A 20,497-nucleotide genomic window follows, 5' to 3' on the forward strand; every position below is an offset into this window, starting at 1 on the left:
TTTTTTTATCAAATAAACACAGCCTTCATGAGCATAAGAGACTTCTTTCAAAAATAGAAAAAAATCAGACACTCCAAACTTTTGAAAGGTAGTGCATTAACAAAGCTGTGAAACAGTGACCACTAATTCACCAGTAACTAAACCAGCCACATACATCTCAATCTGTGTTACTGATAGAAAAGGATAATGTTTCTTTATCACAGTATATAACACTAAACTGTGTAATATTTTTGTAGAAGATCAAACCACCCCCAACATCAATCCTTCGACCCCAGTAATAAGTTTATTCCTTTTAAAGTCCTCCAGAAAAAGATCTATAAAACAAAAGACATTCTGCCCATTTCAAACGAGATTTGAATCATAATTTATTCTTAACACTTTCATTCTATCACAACTGTTCTTACCCCAATGATAGATCATGGGTTCATGCTCCACCACACATGAGATTTCTCTCCAGGTTTAGGGAAGTATTCCAGGTGGGAGTGGATCTGGTAGTACCAGTCTCCATCAGCCAACTCCCAAGTGGACGTCACATCAGCTGTGACCTCTTTATCATCTCTCAACCACGTCAGTTCGATGTGTTTGCGGTAGAAGTCACACCAGACTGCACATCAGATCAGCTTTTTCTCATTAATTTTTCTGTTTCCCTGTCTGACTGGATAATGACCCATGGTTTTACATACAGAAAAGGAAAACATATATAAAACATACAAGTTGTGGATTAAAGAGGCAGACAAACAACAAATGCCATCAAGCATGCTTTACTCCATACTCATGTTCAAAAACAGATGCATCACAACACAAATGAGCATCACATCACATGACTCAAATACTGACTCCTAAGAATGAGCACCAAAGAATGCATTATTTTAATCAGGTAACTACAATTATGCAATATCCCAGTACACCATGATACAGAAATAAGAGGACATATATATGAACACCAAAAGGTTTAACAATTTAATCTGTATATTATCCTCAATTTTATCTGTATATTACCCTACCCCAAAATGAAAATGTACTCACTGTCAGGTCATCCAAGATTAATTTGTTATCAGATTTGGATAAATATAGCATTTATATCATTTGCTCTCCAGTGGATCCTCTGCAGTGAATGGGTGCTGTCATAATAAGAGTTCAAACAGCTGATAAAAACATCACAATAAACCACAGGTAATGCACAAGTAATTAAATTGATAGATACCACTGCAAGTCACACTCTTGACTGTAAATCGTCAGTCTTGTTTCAAGATAAAATAATATGACAAACGTTTATTGTCATAACATGTGACTAAATGAGGAATAATGAGGAAAAAGCACTAAAATGGAATGAGAACCTATAGCTTTAAGCAGGATTGGATCAGAAATTAGACTGTAGAGAGCATTAGTGGAAATAGTTAAATCTACTTATGCTTGCGATGCTCTTGGAAAACGCAGTCATAAAACAATGAATGCCATAATGGGTAAGGCACAGTCAAAATATAGGTGACAGTGACCTCTGGTGGTTAACAGCTGAAACACCAGTCTTAAAACTTTGATGAAAACTCAGACTCGTGAGTAAAATAAATTGCGAGGGGAAAAGTGTGTGAAAAAATTACGCTATATTGATGTGTGCATGCCCAGTAGCTTTTGCTGTATGTCATCTAACCTTGACCTTTGTAAAGCTTTTCTTTTACTGTCTATGTGTACAGCGAAAGTATTTACGACACTTGTAACAGATAATTACGCTTATCAACCACGTGGGGGGACCGTGAGCAAAAGTTACATGTGCTGAGTCCCAATTCGCATACTATCGTCCTAAATTTTATGCGAAACTAGAATTAGTACGTCCCAAATCGTAGTATGTTGAAAAGATTCGAATTCGAAGTGCAGATCAATGCACACTCATGGTGTTGCTTTAAGACCTGCTGTTTAGTCTTGTTTATTGGTTGCAGTGGAAGTAACAGACTGGAAGTCTGTAAAGCCTGTAGACAACACTAAAACTACAACATTTTCAAACTCTTAATCAATATTAAAGAAACTACAAGAAACCTGCCTGCAAAGCTACCTGAAAAGCAATGCACAAGCTCACCTAGGACTACATATATTGTGTACATTTATCAGTCCTCCAGCTGCCACAAAGACCCAAGAATGGTCTTAGACCTTACAGACTGGGATAGAAAATTATCTTTAAAATACCCAGTGAAGCAATAAACCGATCATTAACACTTTAAATTCAGTTCTTACTCCAGTTATAGATCATGGGTGATGGTACAATCTGCCATTCATGTCAAACCAGAATATCCAGTTCATGACTGACCACAGTACCACACTGAATAATAAAGTGTGTAGGTGAAAGCATCCAGCCACTCTATGGTTGAACTCACTCCTGTGAACAAACATGGCTGAAACATTTTGTGGAATAATGTTTTTCATTGCCTATTTACTATTGACTGAGGGCCAAAGTAAGTAAATCATTTTCTGCAATTTTAAATTAATAATGGTTTAATATAATGTTTAATGTTTTAATGTTTCTATAAATGTTTCTGTTTCTGAAATGTTTTTGATATGTGTAGTGTGAATAGCATTGATAATCTTCCTGTTCATGGAGATTCCATGATATTGTAATACTTTCATGTTAAAACATGAGTTGTTGGTTTATTCTGTTTAGTATAAGACTGAAAGAATTTTATTTTTTTCACTGTGCATTGCAGAAATGATCATATAGATTTAATTTAAATATTCATTTAAATGAAATAATTTGTTAATTAAAAACTTTTAGATGAAATGTGACAAATCTTCTACACTGTCTGGAATATTTAGGTTATATTGAATTTGGCCTGACTGAATTTTGCACTGGATCACCTGGAAGTAATGAAATTCTCTTCACTTATGATACTGAATTGGCTGCATACATGGACTTAGAAGAGGAGAAACTAATTATCTTAGTACCTGATATTGCATATAGTATTCCTGGTATTGAATCACTAGTCACGGAATATATTAACCCCACTGATGTTGGATTAACACCTTTGTGCAAAGATGCTTCTTCTAAGATGCTCTCTGTTCATGAAGCTGAATCTATTGGTAAGACATTTTTTTTTTACTCCACACAGTAATAATGTAAAACACATTTGATTAAACTTTTAATTATGTCATTTTAATAAGAATGTTTTAAAATAAATTGTAATTATTTTTGGTATACATCACAAATGCAGAGAAGTATAAAGACGGTTATTGAAAAACAAACATGCAGTGATAACATTTTTCAGACCCCCCCTGGACCTCAGTTTACTCCAGGAACGATGTCAAATTAAATGTCAAAAACACCCTTATTTGTCTGGTATCTGGATTCTTCCCTCCACCTGTCAGAGTCTCATGGACCAAGAACAATGTGAATGTGACAGATGAATCAACTCTCAGCAGATATTACCCCAACAAAGATAAAAACTTTCATGTATTTTCTCGATTGAGTTTCATTCCGGAGGAAGGAGACATTTACAGCTGTTCTGTGGAGCACAAAGCCCTTCAACAACCTCAAACCAGAACATGGGGTGGGTTTCATATTGACAGTATTGACAGTTCCTTTTAAAAACACTTGATTCACAAATATCCATGTCTTTGTGTGCAGATGTAGAGATAACAGAGCCCAGTATTGGTCCATCAGTGTTCTGTGGAGCTGGTCTGGCTTTTGGTCTGCTGTGTTTCATCACTGGGGTCTTTTTTATTGCCAAAGGAAACAAATGGATATAATTTTACACACTAACAGAAACACTTATTAGTTCTTTTGTCATACTTATGCCATGTACATTTTCATTGTAATATCTGTTAAAATACTGAATGTTCCACATGTTTCAATGCATAATCTTCCAGGCCAGACCTGCATAATAAACTGGAAATTTAAATGAAGTAAAAAAATAAATAAATAAAAAGATGTTATATAGTTTAAGCAGTTGTTATTTTATTTTATTTTATTCATTAATGTTATTAATTTGCTCCCAGAAGACACATGGCCTGTCGTGGCCTCCCAGAAGACACATGTTCTCATGTGTCTTCTGGGACATTCCACGTCTATTCCAGACAGTTCTCTCTCCACCTTCAATACCACGACTTAGGTGCCCTTGAGCAAGGCATCGAACCCGCAACTGCTCCCTGGGCGCCGCAGCATAAATGGCTGCCCACTGCTCTGGGTGTGTGTTCACAGTGTGTGTGTGCACTTTGGATGGGTTAAAGGCAGAGCACAAATTCTGAGTATGGGTCACTTTCACTTTCACACATATACAAAACGAAGAGTTAATATATTTATATTGGATTACTACTAGCATATAATACAGCACTATGTTTGTGTTGGCTTCAGTTATGATCCACAGTAAAGGGAATCCCTGTTTTTTTTTTTTTTTACATTGAACAATGATCTATTCTTTACCCATCTTCTATGGTGTTTTCTTAGCAGCATACTGTATAAAACAAAAACAGCTCCTTATTAAAAAAAATTGAAAATGTTATATTGTTGTAGTAGTTATGAACAAATACAAAGATGTAACTTTTCATATGGAACTCTATAACTCTTTATATTGAGTGTGTTTTTACTCAATTGGTTCTCTATAGGGCTTATGTTTTTTGGAACAAAGCAGGAATTACGGTCTGGCTGAAATGGGCTCGTGAAGGAATATAGTAACGGGGCTAAATTACATTAAGAATGTTCTTAAAACATGCGTTTTCCACTATAGGCGCTCGCTCACTCAGCACACGCTGAAGGCTCGTTGCAAAATGACTAAAGGGTCTTTCACACAGGACGCGATACGCGCGGCGCTGGATCCTGGGCTCAGCGTTGCCCTTCAGATACAACGCGATTTGCGCTGCACTATGCCAAGAGCAAAGTAGGTGGAGTTTTCAAAACTGCCCGTGCATACGTTCTATTTATAACAGTTCTTCTATAACGTGCAGGCCTGTTAATTGAATCGTACTGCTCAGGATATTCCGACACAGTAGGCTACAGTACTAGTTCATTTTGATTACCGTGCTTGTTTGGATGCCCCGATCGATTGGTAAAGTGCACCCAAACACCAGACCTGTTGGTTATTGGAGGATCTTCTATTTGTGGTCTGTTAAACGCATTGGCCATTTTGCAACGAGCCTTCAGCGCGTACTGAGTGAGCGAACGCCTGACCTGAGTAGCCTAACATAAACATATAAGCTGGTGTTTTTTTTTTCTTGTTCGGGGGTGTCAGGGGCGTTGCCTGTTACATCGTTTGGGTTATTGGGCTACCTTGTTGAACGCATATCATTATATTTCACAATTTTTTTCTTTATTTTCCAAATATAATTAATTAGTCCAACGAACCGTTCGGTACATAATGCGTACCGCGTACCGAACCGAAAGCCTCGTACCGAACGGTTCAATACGAATACGAGTATCGTTACACCCCTAATATATATATATATATATATATATATATATATATATATATATTTTTTACAGATTTTAAGAGGGAAATACTTTTAAAAAATAATTTTAAAAAGCCATTTTTTGTTTTTATTTTTGCAACCAAACGTTTCTCATTGAAGTTCTTTATGGATGCTTGCACTAAAGTTTTTGTTGCATGTATGCAAACGTTTAAGGGCTCCATACTATTAAGGAGAAAAAAACAACACTTGAAATGAAAATTGTAATACAGAAGCCCAAAAACCATAAGAAATGTAACTGTGACTATATAGAGCATAGAATAGCTTTTATTCTTAAATAGACAAACTGAAGAGACATATTAAATCAGATTTGGACAAACAGGCAATGAGACATATAGGGACCTGATGTCTGATTATTGTTACACATGGTTCCCATGAAGGGATGTTGCACACTCAGATGTTACACCTACTGCTGTTCAGTGTCGTTCGGTGTCTGAAGTGGAATTAAGCAGGCTGGAAGTCTGTAAAAGCCTGTAGAGAGAAACAAAACAACATTTCCAACATCTACAGAGATTTTATTACACAACCAAAGGCTGTCTTCATTCTGTGCTATGAATACCAACCTGTTTGTTTTCTTTTATAGTAGATCTGTCCTCCAGCTGCCATAAAAACCCCCATCAGCAGCCCCACAGCCCCAAGAATGATCTTAGGCCTTTCAGACTCTGACAGAGGAGGATCTGTACAATGAACGAAAAATCTTAAATATGTCCAGTGAAGCAATAAACTGATGGTTAACACCTTAAATGTCACGTTACGCGTTGCAGGAAACGACGAGAGAGAACCAATTGCAGGTAAATCAGATTTATTTAAGGGATAATCCAGAGGGGTAAACAGTCCAGGCAGGGGTCGAAACCAAAACATCAATCCACATAAAAACAAGACACGAAGACAAGGCAAGGCAAGGCAAGGTAAGACAAGAGTTGACGGACATGAAATATCAAAAGACATTAGACAAGGACTCCGTAACACAGACTAAGACAGACTGGGTATTTATACAGAAGGATAATGAGGAGACAGGAGACAGGTGGGGAAACAATTAATTAACTTAACAAGGAGGAAGGTGACCATATAAGGAAACAGGAAGTGATCTGGGACAGACACCGTGAGAAGGAGGACATCTAGTGGAACCCAGGGGAACAACAACCCAGACACTGTGACAGTACCCCCCCTCTACGGAGCGGCTCCCAGACGCTCCAAGACAAGACACAACACAGAGACCAGGAGGGAGGCGGACAGGTGGAGGCTCAGGGGGAGGGACGGAGGGCCGGAAAAGGAACACATGGGGAACAAACACCAGAAATGTAAACATAAAACAGGGAGACCAGGAGGGAGGGGGACCGGAGGAGGTACAGGGGGAGGGACGGAGGCCAGACTAACTGAGGGGAACAGACAGAAACATAACAGAACTCAAAAAACACAAAACATAAGTCCATGAAGGACATGTTGAGGCATCCACCAGGGCGGAGCAGATGACCACCACAGCCGTGTGGTCAAGGCCAGAGCCCTCCAGGGCGGAGCGGAAGACCACCACGGCCTTGTGGTCAAAGTCAAAACCCTCCATGGCGGAGCGGAAGACCACCACAGCCTTGTGGTCAAAGTCAGAGCCCTCCAGGGCGGAGCGGAAGACCACCACAGCCTTGTGGTCAAAGTCAGAGCCCTCCAGGGCGGAGCGGACGACCACCACAGCCTTGTGGTCAAAGTCAGAGCCCTCCAGGGCGGAGCGGACGACCACCACATCCTCGTGGTCACCGCCAGAGTCCCCCAGGGCGGAGCGGACGACCACCACGTCCTCGTGGTCACAGCCAAAGTCTCTGGAACCGCCTCGGGCACTGCCTCGGCTTCCGGAACCACATTGGTCACCGCCTCAGCCTTCAGAACAGCATCGAGCACCACATCGGGAAGTGCATCAGGCACCGCCTCGGGAACTGCATCGGGCACCGCCTCGGCCTCTCGAACAGCAGCGAGCACCTCCTGGGGAACAGCCTCGGCCTCGGGAACAGCATCGGGCACCGCCTCGGGAACTGCATCGGGCACCGCCTCGGGAACTGCATCGGGCACCGCCTCGGCCTCTCGAACAGCAGCGAGCACCTCCTCGGGAACAGCCTCGGCCTCGGGAACAGCATCGGGCACCGCCTCGGGAACAGCATCGGGCACCGCCTCGGGAACAGCATCGGGCACCGCCTCGGGAGCAGCCTCGGCATCAGGCACAGCCTCGGCCTCCGGATCAGTCTCGGGCACCGCCTCGGCATCGGGCACCGCCTCGGCATCGGGCACCGCCTCGGCATCGGGCACCTCCTCGGTCTCCGGAACAGCATCGAGCACTGACTCGGCATCGGGCGCTGCCTCGGCATCGGGCACTGCCTCGACCTCTGGAACAGCGTTGAGCACCGCCTCGGCATCGGGCACCGCCTCAGCATCGGGCACAGCCTTGGGCACCGCCTCGGCATCCGGAACAGCATCAAGCACCGACTCAGCATCGGGCGCTGCCTCGGCATCGGGTGCCACCTCGGCATCGGCATCGGGCACCGCCTCGACCTCCGGAACAGCCTCTGGCACCGCCTCGGTAACTGCAATGGGAACAGCCTCGGGCACCGCCTCGGCCTCCAGAACAGGATCGAGCACCGCCTCGGCATCGGGCACTGCCTCGGCATCGGGCTCGGAGACGACAGCGTGAATATTCTCCTGGACGGAAGCGGCCCGCTCGGGAAAGTCCTCGGGGACGACAGCGGTCCGCTCGGGAACATTCTCCAGGCCTTGCGGAATGGTAGGTGCCCGTCTCCTCGTCTTCCGTCCTCTATGACGGTGAGTCGGTGGCACCTGGACTGGCGACTCAGGCGTTGAGTCGGCCATCTTGTGCTGTGGCACTGGGCTGGCGGCCATCTTGTGCTGTGGCGCTGGGCTGGCGGCCATCTTGTGCTGTGGCGCTGGGCTGGCGGCCATCTTGTGCTGATGCGCTGGCTCAGCAGCCATGACATGAACCGTCTTGGGAACCTCTAGGATCCTTGATAGTGTAGCGAAATAATCCAAGAATGAGTCAGCGGCCATGTTGTGTTGTGGTACTGGGCTAGCGACCACTTGGTGCTGTGGAGCTGGGCTGGCGGCCATCTTGGGTTGTGGCGCTACCATGGAGGGTGTGTGCTTCCTCTCACCTCTCCGTTCGCCATGGTGAGAGGGTGGCTCTGATCCATCCCACACGAGCCCCGGGTCAAAGGGAGGCCATGGTTGAGAGCGATGACGAGTCTCCTCTCGACCACTTCCTCCTCGGCGACCTCCCCTGGTCCCCCGGAAAACCACCAGGCGAGTTCCCTCAAAACCGCCTCTGTCCCGCTCGGTGGCTGGGGATGAGGCATGAGTAGACATACCGCTGGTTCTCTGTTGTGACGGAGTCCTTCTGTCACGTTACGCGTTGCAGGAAACGACGAGAGAGAACCAATTGCAGGTAAATCAGATTTATTTAAGGGATAATCCAGAGGGGTAAACAGTCCAGGCAGGGGTCGAAACCAAAACATCAATCCACATAAAAACAAGACACGAAGACAAGGCAAGGCAAGGCAAGGCAAGGCAAGGCAAGGCAAGGCAAGGTAAGGTAAGGTAAGGTAAGACAAGAGTTGACGGACATGAAATATCAAAAGACATTAGACAAGGACTCCGTAACACAGACTAAGACAGACTGGGTATTTATACAGAAGGATAATGAGGAGACAGGAGACAGGTGGGGAAACAATTAATTAACTTAACAAGGAGGAAGGTGACCATATAAGGAAACAGGAAGTGATCTGGGACAGACACCGTGAGAAGGAGGACATCTAGTGGAACCCAGGGGAACAACAACCCAGACACTGTGACATTAAATTCATCATAACTGATCTCACCCCAGTCATAGATCATGGGTCTGTTGGAGCTGGCGTGCTCCACCACACAGGAGACTTTCTCTCCAGGTGTAGGGAAGTATTCCAGGTGGGAGTGGATCTGATAGTACCAGTCTCCATCAGCCAGCTCCTCAGTAGACGTCACATCAGCCGTCACCTCTGTATCATCTCTTAACCACGTCAGTTTGATGGGTTTGGGATAGAAGTCATAGGCACTGCACACCAGAACAGCTTTCTCCTCCCCTTTAGCTTCCCTGGCTGACCGGATAATGACTTCTGGTTTAACTATACAAGTGAAAGAAAGAGTTAGACATGATTTTTATTCATATCAAGCCAAATTGGGTCTGAAAAGAATAATAATATCACAAGACTTCGATATTAAGAATTACACAAGAAATACATTAATTTTCCACCTGTCATCCCTGCATAAGGGACAATGATCTGTGCAGCTTCTTTGCAGTTTTTAATGCCAAATTCTGCCTGTGCTAGTAAAATCTTGTTTTTATTGTATTCTTCAGCCCATTTCTCTCCAAATGCAGTATAACCAACAGCCTTATCCTCAGTACTGTTATATCTAACATATTCAATCTTGTTGTAGGTGACTGAGTAGATAAACTCAGTTTTTTCTATGGAGCTTACTCGACACAGAGTTTGAACATATCCAAAATATCCATGTGCTGAAACAGAAAAAAAAAGAGACAAACATTTTTTATTTTTCAAATCTGAATAAAAACAAACTGTTAATTAGAAGTGTGATCTTTCACACTAGATGCTGAGAAAAGTACTGAAAGGGATGAAATTGCTATTCAAGATTTGAATTTGTAAGCATTTTGTTTTTTAGATTAATCCACTTCAACACACAGGTATTTTGGACATATAAAACTTCTCTTACCTTTTTCAAACAAAGCGGAAAAAAACATTGCGAGATGTACTACACGATTGTACTTCATTTTGCTTTTTGTGAATAAATATGCCTGTGTACAGAAACACAGCATGCCTGCATATGATAATCCCACCCACGATGATACACTGACATATCATTTGCATTGCAAAACCTGCTGTAGATCAAATACACATCGTGGTCCTCCTGTTTCAATAAATGATGTAAAGAATTTACTGTAAATCATACATTGAACCTACATGCATTAATTCAGTCAAATATGAACTCTGTTTGATAAAACTAAAGAGTTTTTGGAGATATGAAGGATGTACTACTACTCTGTAGGTACTCAAGATTAACATGAGATTAGGTGAAACTTTGTATGTTTTTTACCCTTTAAGCTACTTCAACTTCAAAAGAACATACCAGAGGAATGAATAATCAAAACACAATCATATCAGTCATATGGTCTAACTGCACCATTGTGCTGCTTCTTCTTCTTCTTTTAGAGAGAGAAAACAATGTGAAATGAATTCTGTTTGCATGACAGATTTCAGGAATTTATTTTGTTGAACTTACAAATGCTTTGTAGCCTATAACTTCCTATAAGTTCTGTCTTAATATCAAATAACCATCATATCTCCATTTATTGTAGACTGTAAAAAATGATCTGATGAAAAAGTTATGATAACTTATATATGTCATTTAATCAGACATTTAAAAAATGTGTTTTGAAATTTTAACTGTTTTATTTTAGGTTCATAAGTTACTTCAATGGATCACAACTACCGATGAAGCCAGGAATCGAGACGAACAAGTTTACACACCAGCAAGCAATCAAACTTCAGTCGGGGGTGCCTCATTTTTTTTTTCAGACAGGACGAGTCATGTTGGCATGAACACGTTTCTTTGGCAATGAATGTTTGGGGCTTACCCTCCTTGTGAAGGGTGTCAATGATTGTCTGCTGGACAACTGTCAGATCAGCAGTCTTCCTCATGATTGTGCACAACCCTTCTATTTATCTTAGCCTCATTATGTGACCTGTACCCAACTGAAGTTTGGTACCAAAAAAAGTATTGATTGCAAGGTTGAAATGATTGAAGTGTTCATGTACAGCTTGTATTGGCTTAACATTGGTTTTAATAAAAAAAAAAAAAAAAAGTTTGTACTCAAATTTGTCTGTTTTTATAATTAAATTAAAACAAGACATTCTTTTAGATCATCTTAACTTGATACCCTAATTCAAAGACATTACTTAATTGAAATTACTAATTTGAACCCACTTATGGGGATAAGTTAACAGAATGCTCACTTTAGTTCACTTTATTTTGAACCGGCATAGCAACAATAATTGTATAGTAATGTTGACTCACAGAAGGCAGCTGCTTAACTTGTGATTTTAAGTAGAACCAAGTAGATATTTTTTATAGTGTACTGTATGCAAAAGTTTTTGGGCTGCTGGCTTTGGCCACTGGAGCAGTTTTTATTGCCAAAGGGAAAAAAAAATTATATAATTGTATTGATACACTAGTACTTGTTAGTTCTGTTGTCATGTACACATGACATATAAATTTGCATTGCAAAATATATCAAAAATACCGTGACTTCAGGTTTCAATGTATAAACTAGACCCTTTCATAAACTTAGATTTAGATCAAGTAAAGATGTTATTACTACTCAACTTTCAGTAGTTGTCGTCCCTGCTTTGCAAATGGTTGTTATAAAACTTTATTGATTAATGTTGTTTATGTGATGTTGTTCCATCTTTTGGTGTGGATACACTGATATACACTACTTCAAGACAAACTATTATTCACAGTATGCACAAGTCAGGTTTCAAAATAAACAGATTCAACAAAATAGTCACTATCACAATATATATATCTATACTAGATTACTATACTACTAGTGTAATACAGTGTAATACATTTTTTTTTTTTTTACATATTTGTAAATACAGTTTTCTTCATATATAGACCTATGTGTGTAACTAACAGCCCCAAATCCAGCTCACTGTGATAGAAACAGACTTCAGTCTTAATGAGTTTTTATTTATTTTTTTATTATTATTTTCTTTATTTTATTGAATATTAAAAATAACAGAGTATAGTTTACAAACAAGAGTACATATAACCATACATGTCAGGGGTAGTACAAAGAGAGAGAGAGAGAGAGAGAGAGAGAGAGAGAGAGAGAAAGGCACTTTACATGAATTTGTATCTATTAAACAACTGTATAGTTTTTTTTATTGCTTTCAAATTTTTGCTTTTGGATATTGTCTCTAAATTTACTTAATATCTATTTTAAATTCTTCAAAATGTGGCTTTTTTCATTTCATTTGACTTTATGAATAAAGTAACGGGCAATTATAATAATTAAATCAAATATAAACAGAACACTTCTATCTCCATCAAATTAAAAACATTTTAGCATTTCATCATGTTCTTCAAGGTTAACAGGCATAGTCTTTCTTTGTTAGTAAATACTGAGTTATTTCCAAAACATTTGGTTCTCGGGACACTCCTTAAATAAATGATTACCATAATAATAATAATAGTGTCAGGGGAAATTTGACAAAAAAACACAAATATCTTCCATATTCACTTTGAAACGCTGTACCACAAGTGGGTAAACCCAATAAAAATTTTTGTAACTTCTTTCACTTTATTTGTGATGCAGTATATATGAGTTGTCATCCAAATTTTTCTCTGATCAAGATATTTTTTTAATAGAGAATTCCAGAGAGTGATAACAGCAAGTATACTTTTAGATTGAAGAAGGGAGCATAAAAAATATATATATTATCACATCCAAAACTTGTGAAATCCTTGCCCCGCAACATAATACAATAAGTAAATTCTTCAATTGTTTGTAAAGAATAATTATTACTTCCTTCTAATAGCCTCAAAATTTCCTTGGGAATTGCCTGTAAAACAAAACAGTATTGAATAGGATCGACTAAAAAGTTATGAATGTGAACAAATTCAGTATAATTTTATAAAAACCCATCTTTTTTGATCAGCTGTTTAACCCAAATAATTCCCTTTTCAAACCAATCTTCAAAAAATATTTATTTGGCATTATGACTATACATGAGTCCATGAAATAAATGCTTGTTTGTGGAAATTTGCAAGTGTAATGGCTATTTTATTAATATCATAATCACATTTCAATATGAACTCAATACTACCTACTTTTTGAAATATAAAGTTACTGTATACCATTTACTTTCTTATTTTTTAAATAATGTTGGAACCATTTTAGTTTAAATTTTGTGTTAGATGTCTTTAAATCTAAAACATTCAATCCTCCATCAATTTTTGATGTGCAAATATTTTCTTTTTTAATATAGTGTGATTTGTTCTTCCAAATAAATTAAAAAAGTTTGGTATCTATCATTTTAATTAATGAGGGGGTTATATCTAAAACTTGAAGAATTCTGTTTCTTTTCAAATGATTGAATAATAGGTGTAAAGTTTAACTCATTCCTGACTTCCTTATTTTTAGATATCTTAATACCCAGATATTTCACAACTTCTGGAATATTGCATATTGGTGGAAAGTTACAGGAACCTATAGAGCCATAAGCTCACATTTATTAATGTTCAGGGAAAGACCAGATACATATGAAAATAATTGCAGGCATTTAATTGCGTTTTCAACTTCAGTATAGTCTATTAAGGAAAGGGTAGTGTCATCTGATAATTGTGTGCATTTAATTTATTTTTCTTCTATTTTGATACCACGAAAAGTATCTTTTTTAATATGAATGGCCATAATTTGTGCAACCAACAAAACAAGTAAAGAACAACCCTGTCGAATCCCCCTTTTGATTCAAATCTATGAAAGGTCCATATGGCAATTTTACAGAGCTAATAATCTTGTTAGGGTTCTGATTACTTTTTGAAATTTGTCCTCAAAACCAAAAAAATAAAGTTATGTTCGATAAGGTCTTATAAAATCAAAAAAAATAAAATAATAATAATAAAACCATTTTTATTGATAATTTCATTATAATCTAAAAGATCTAATACAAGTCTAATATTATTGTAAATATGTCTTCCTTTTATAAAACCCTACTGCACCTCATCAACAATAGATTCTAATCCTGATTTTAACCTTTCAGCGAATATAGAATTCATTCTAAATGAGTAGAGACACCATCAAAATGCAGGTGACAGTGACCTCTGGTGGTTAAGTAGTTAACTTGCGTCATATCAGTCTGGTGAGCGTGATTTCACCAATTACAACATGCTCGTGGAGCAACATTCCAATCAACCAATCAGAATAGAGATTTAACTTTTCAGGAAATATCTGTTTTAGGCATGATAAGGGTTAAGTGATTCTAATCTACACCCTTATTAATCAGCTATCATTTCCCACAGATTTTTGGAATAAATTATGGATAGGGTTAGGTTAAAGGGTAGGGATTGGGTTAATTCTATATTTTTGGACATTCATGTTGTTCCAGGAACGTCTTACTTGGCAAAATCACGGCGACCTCAATCTCTGGATGAGAAAACGATTAAATACATTGTGATTAGAAAAGCAGGTTCTAATGTAATTATTATTATTATTATTATTATTTTTTTTACAGTGTTTGTTTGTTGTGGTTGTCACTAAGTTAACAATTTTAAACCTTATTGACAAATGAAAGAAAATGGCTTCATTCAAAGTTCATGTGTAAGGGAAACAGGTCAATTTAGCTCAAAGGGAATCATTTAAGATTTTAAAGGGAATTTGAACAGAATCACTGTTTCACGGCTGTTCACGGAGACGCGCCTGCGGTTCAGTGAACGAGCCGTTTAACATCAAATCTGCGCTGGATACTAATATCCAAACTATAGTGAAAACACTATCAATTAGCACAGTAACAAGATCGGCAGTTTAAGACATTAACTTGTAAGCACAAAACACAAGATACTTCTCTTTTCAATACGAATAAGGCTTTATTAGATAAATCTAAGACATATAAACTAATCTAACACATAAACGCACGCACACACACATTCACACAAGTTGCAGGAAGGTCGAAAGTTAGGGAAAGATGAGTTTAAGAGAATGGAAATATGGAATCCCAAGTTAACAGCAATACGTTAAATTGCATAGACATGAACAACCATCAATCACGTAATTAGCGCTCGCATTGAGTTCCTCAATGGGGTTAAAATTATATTAGATACACCAGCACAACAAATATCTGGGAATACGTTGCCTTCGTTTGCTGTGAAAGGGACTCCAGTTGAAAGGGGTTTCCTGGTGTCGCTGATTGGCTGGAAGTTCAGTTGGCTGAAGTGACGTCTTGGGGAGCCCGTGCTTGGGCGTTGGCTGAAGCTGGAGTTGTGTGGCTGGTTGGAGTTCAAACGCGCAGACGAGGTCGACGTTACAAAACTTAACTCAGAACACGAAACTCTCAAACGGAAAAGAAAAGAAATAAAGTTTGACGAGACTAGGTTGTGTTCCTTCTCATTGTGGCATAAGTAGCAGCAGGCAGGCACGCTGGAACCGCGCTCGAAGAACCATGATGACTAACCACATGGCTAGATGCTACAAGCTAAAGCTAGGTAGCAAAGCTACAAGCTAAAAGCTAAGAGCAGGCATGACTGATAGCACGAGCAATGCTAGAACTAAAAGCCGACATGGCTAATAGCAGCAGCTAGACTAGAACTAAAAAGCAAAATTTCATGGGGTCCAAAGTATTTAAAACTTCCTGTTGGCCACCCCTCAAATGTTGCCTTGACCAATCAGATATGTTCTTGGGGTGGGTATCATAAATCATTTGTTTATCTTACCAAGCATGTGGTTCTTGCCTCACAGGGTCTAATTTTGGACATGATTCCTATAACATGATTATGATATATTTTACAAATAAATGATTGTCAGGACAATATCAAGCAAGAAAATGCGATTATTTGAATACTAGACATGACTAGGTATCCTATAGTTATCAAAAGACATACACAATAAGTGATTATACATGATAGTCAAATGTGTGGGTTACACGTAAATGAATATGGAGTTAAGCAATGGAATGATTCATTCATAAGTCTTTTTTGAGTTCATTCTGGTCCATATATAATGTATAAAAAGCAGTTTCTTTGCCATTCTCTGGCAAAGGGACTTTTCTGTGAAGACAAAGGTTTAAAGCCCTTCCCCCTTAGGAATTTCAGTCTGGTTTCACTGGCTGGGGGGGAAGTCAATGCAAGTATTTAACTTGATCTCCTGGGTTTACATGTGATGTCCAGCGTTGCATTTCAATCACGAACAATAAATTTGACAATCTCTTCTTCGAATTAAAATTGTTAATAATTGTTCTATTGGTGTTAATGTTGAAAGCTGTTGTGTGAACAAGTTGGTTGGTTGGTTATCTTGCTTGGTTCCTGTGGCACTAGAACTGATTTATGACTTCCTGAGGAATTCAGCTCATGTTTCAATGCACACAGCTCTGATAGACTCTTTGATTTGTCTGATTTGACTCATTTCTGCTACACATGCATCAAAAGTTTTATCATCCTATTTGCATTAAGACCTTGCGGAGGTACTTGAATATAGAAAAGAACAATGTGATGAGAAAAGGTGAGAGGATTAACCTAATTAACTAGTAAAATTAGGAAAAATGCATGATCAAAAAATATGACAGACAGTTGTGCTGACATAGAATGTGCCTCTGAATACTGTATGAAACATGATTTTGATAAATGAATGACTGATGCAGTGAAGCCAGCAGTTTATCAACTGTTCCTCATGAGTCTGACTCATGAGGAAGAGGCTCACAGATTCTCACAGGCTTCAGATCAGCTGTCTGGCCACTGGTTTTTACCCCCGTCACATTAACCTGACCCTGTTCAGAGATGGTCAGCCTGTGGATGATGCTCAGATCACAGGAGGAGAGATTCTGCCCAACGGAGACAGAACTTACTAGATGAGGAAGAGTTTAATGATCAGTGAAGAAGAGCTACAGTACGTGAAGGACATAAATACAACTGCACAATGGAGCACCTCAATCTGGACAACTAATTGGACATTACATTTGGTAAAGAAAAACTAACAAATAAGTAAAATGCCTCTTTGGAAATGAAATTCATATTAGGAAAAACCAAATTAACTTTATCTGACTATAGCTTACTGATTTTTTTTTTTTTTTTTATCACTTAAACCCCATTTCAGATGTGGATGAATATGACCGAGGATCTTTCAGTCTGTCTGTAGTTTTCAGTGTGCTGTTGTTCATGTGTGTGGCTGTTCTCATCATAACTGCACTCAATAAATGGATGAAGAGACGAGCTTCTGGTAAATGTTATGTAGAATGGCACAAAAGATCTGTTTATCTGATATTTAAGTGTTTGACTGGTGAAGCAACAGAAATATACTTTAAAATTAATTTAAGTTCATTTAAAATTTAAGTGAATTAATCAAAATGAAATTTGGTTTGGCAAAATATTCAAGAATTTAGTGATTTACAATTAAGAATTAGGATTACAAATGTGACATGTGTCACAGACACGGAAAGCATCTCACAACCCCAATGAACTGCATAATCATTTACTTCACCGTGGAAGTTTTGCTAAGGCCTGCTTTATTCCTTTTCTCTAAATATATTAAAAATGAAAACTTTGCACAGAACATTTACCAGCAGCATGTCTTCCTCCATGTAATAAGTGCATTTATGAGAACAGCCACACACATCAACATCTGCACACTGGTAACTATAGACAGAGCAGAGGACCTAAAGTCAGATTTTTCCAGATCCTCATCTATGGTAAAAATAAAGAAAATCAGTCAGAAAACAAATGATTTCGACTCATAAGAAAAAGCATGCACTTAGCATTTGTTCATTGTTGGCAATCGGAACTGTGACTGATATGGCAAAATAATTGTGTTTATTCTGTGTATTTGTTTTGAAAGATTGCATTTTTGAGAAGCTATACACATAGTTTAACCATTTATCTCTGGCAATCATCCCCTTGTCACAAACTTGTCCAGAACTTGGGCAAAAGCCATATTTCTTTCAGAAGAAGAAAAAGAAGAAAACACTCTATCTCTGGAATCCAGCTGGCATCAAAAAACAGATTATGCACACATTATAGTAAATAATAATTATGTTTGCTCTTTGCTTTAACACACAGATGTCATTCAGCCATACTTTTGGTAACACATCATGAATCTGTAATCGTAATGTTTTTATTATTACAAATGATTTTAATGCAATGATTTAAATGTGGTTAAATGCAATGAGGGACAATCCGTTATATTTTATGTTGCTTATGGTTATAGCCATCTTGTGGTCAACAAACAAACCAAACACAAATATATTCACACTTTCTTAACCTACTTGCTGGAGCCAGATCCAACTGGGAGGGACTATATCTCCAAATGGGTTGAATAGAAGAGTCATACCTAACCCCAACCCTAAACAAAACAACAATAATTTGAAGATTTCCAATTCTGTTCCAAGTCTGTGTATGTGTGTATATATATATATATATATATATGCTTATTTCCAACAAAATATTTTTTTTCAGTGCATTTAGTGCACTTTACAATAAAAAAATTATATTAATAACATTTATTTAACACACACACACACACACACACACACACACTCATACACACAACTAAAAAGAAAAAAAAGAGAGAAAAAAAAGACTATAACTTAAATTGGAACTGCAAATTATTTGTTATTAAATTTTTTTTTTTTCATGGCGACTTAAAAAAAACAGACTTGTGTGTAAATTTCGGGTCAAAGCAAAAAAAAAAAAAAAAAAAAAACATTATAAAATGTGGGAAACTATTGACTGGTTATTCTACAATTAATTGTACTAATTACACTAAAATCGGAAAATACTAAAAAATTTATCCACTGTTCAGCGTGATGACGTTTAACATCTCCTACAACGCCTGTAGTCCCATTTAACAACTTGTTAGCAAATATCTTTTTCAAGAAACGTAACAGTAAAAACAACACCAACAAAAAACAACAACAACATTAATGTTGTAGAATTAAACGTAAAATCAGGCTATTTTGAGCTTGCGTTTACCACGGGCCTTATTTTAGGGGTCCAAACTCAAAAAAAATAAAAAAATAAACCTTTCTAGGATTTGCCTGCAAAGTGACGTCATAGTCCCACCACTCTAGTTCATGATTTTACTGTCGGTAATCTCACCTGGGTAAATTAATCTTTTTAAAAGCCATGCCCTATATAATCCAAGGAGAACGATTACAATACAATCTGCTGTGTTCTTGGATGGAATTGATTTTTTTGACAGAAAATGTGCCAAAAGACATGTACGCCAAATCTTTCAATTCAAGAAAAAGATTTCGCCAAGAGGAAATTGCTATTGGGGATCTTTTGTAGAAGATATAGACTGGAAAAGGGCCTGGCTTTTACCTGGAAAATGCTGTATTTCCAGTAAAGCTAAAAAACATAAAATACGTAAACTTACATAAAATATATCCTGTAAACTTTAACATTTCTAAATATCTGGACATTGACAGTTCATGTGCTTTTTGTAAGCAATCAGAACAAACATTTTCACATTCAGAATCAGAAGAATCAGAATGAGCTTTATTGCCAGGTATGTTTACACATACAAGGAATTTGTTTTCGTGACAGAAGCTCCGCAGTACAACAGAATGACAGCGACAGAACATAAAACACATAATAAAAGAATAAAAAATACAAATGAGTAGATAAAATTTGTTTTATGATTGCCCTATATCCAAGCAATTTTGGTCCGATCTCGGCTCATACAGTATATTTTTGATTCTGCCAATTTTACTTATTCTTTCAGTTTAAAAGACATTATATTTTATTATAGTAATGATAAAAATAGACCCCTAGAGTATATTGTTAATTTCTTTCTTTTATATGGCCAATTCTTTATTCATAAACAAAAGTTTGCTAATAATATTCCATCCTATCCCCATTTTAAAAATGAATTAATACCACTTCTTAAATCTCTTAGTTATATAAACAACAAAAAATCCCTAAGATTTATAAAATATTATGAAGAAATGTTTAAAGAAAACACATGTATTTAAAAGCTTTCCTGTATATTAATGTTTTTATGTTATTGTATCAATTGTGGTATTACATGTATTCTTGCTTCTCTTTGTCTTGTCATCCTTTTTTATTTTGTATTTTTTTTATTATTATTATTTATTTACTGCATAATCCTAGTTTTGTTTTATCATATGTATCTTTTTGTAATTCCTTGACAATGTTCTTATGTTATTGAGCAATAGAAAAATAAAAAAATAAAAAGATGTTACTATCCAGCAGGAGACCTACCATCTAGTGG

General features: G+C 37.9%; 1 protein-coding gene and 1 pseudogene across 1 annotated transcript; both read right to left on the minus strand.

Annotated features, from left to right (window-relative positions):
* Positions 1 to 240: 240 nt before the first annotated feature.
* Positions 241 to 671, minus strand: LOC128018123 (SMH class II histocompatibility antigen, beta-1 chain-like; annotated as a pseudogene).
* A 5,180-nt stretch (positions 672 to 5,851) lies between these two features.
* Positions 5,852 to 10,264, minus strand: LOC128018483 (rano class II histocompatibility antigen, A beta chain-like). The gene is made up of 5 exons (XM_052604011.1): positions 10,207 to 10,264; positions 9,728 to 9,991; positions 9,318 to 9,599; positions 6,009 to 6,122; positions 5,852 to 5,916 (listed from the first exon to the last, which is right to left on the minus strand). The coding sequence occupies exons 1-5, from the start codon at positions 10,262 to 10,264 to the stop codon at positions 5,852 to 5,854; spliced, it is 783 nt and encodes a 260-aa protein (XP_052459971.1).
* Positions 10,265 to 20,497: the final 10,233 nt, after the last annotated feature.

The sequence above is a fragment of the Carassius gibelio genome, chromosome A8, assembly GCF_023724105.1.
Source record: "Carassius gibelio isolate Cgi1373 ecotype wild population from Czech Republic chromosome A8, carGib1.2-hapl.c, whole genome shotgun sequence".
NCBI classification, from domain to species: domain Eukaryota; kingdom Metazoa; phylum Chordata; class Actinopteri; order Cypriniformes; family Cyprinidae; genus Carassius; species Carassius gibelio.

Coding starts and splice junctions, on each gene's coding strand:
- LOC128018483 (XM_052604011.1), bottom strand. CDS start 10,264: ATGAAGTACAATCGTGTAGTACATCTCGCAATGTTTTTTTCCGCTTTG. Junction 9,600..9,727: donor CCCTTATGCAGGGATGACAG/GTGGAAAATTAA, acceptor TCACTTGTATAG/TTAAACCAGAAGTCATTATC. Junction 6,123..9,317: donor ACCCATGATCTATGACTGGG/GTGAGATCAGTT, acceptor TTCATTGTACAG/ATCCTCCTCTGTCAGAGTCT.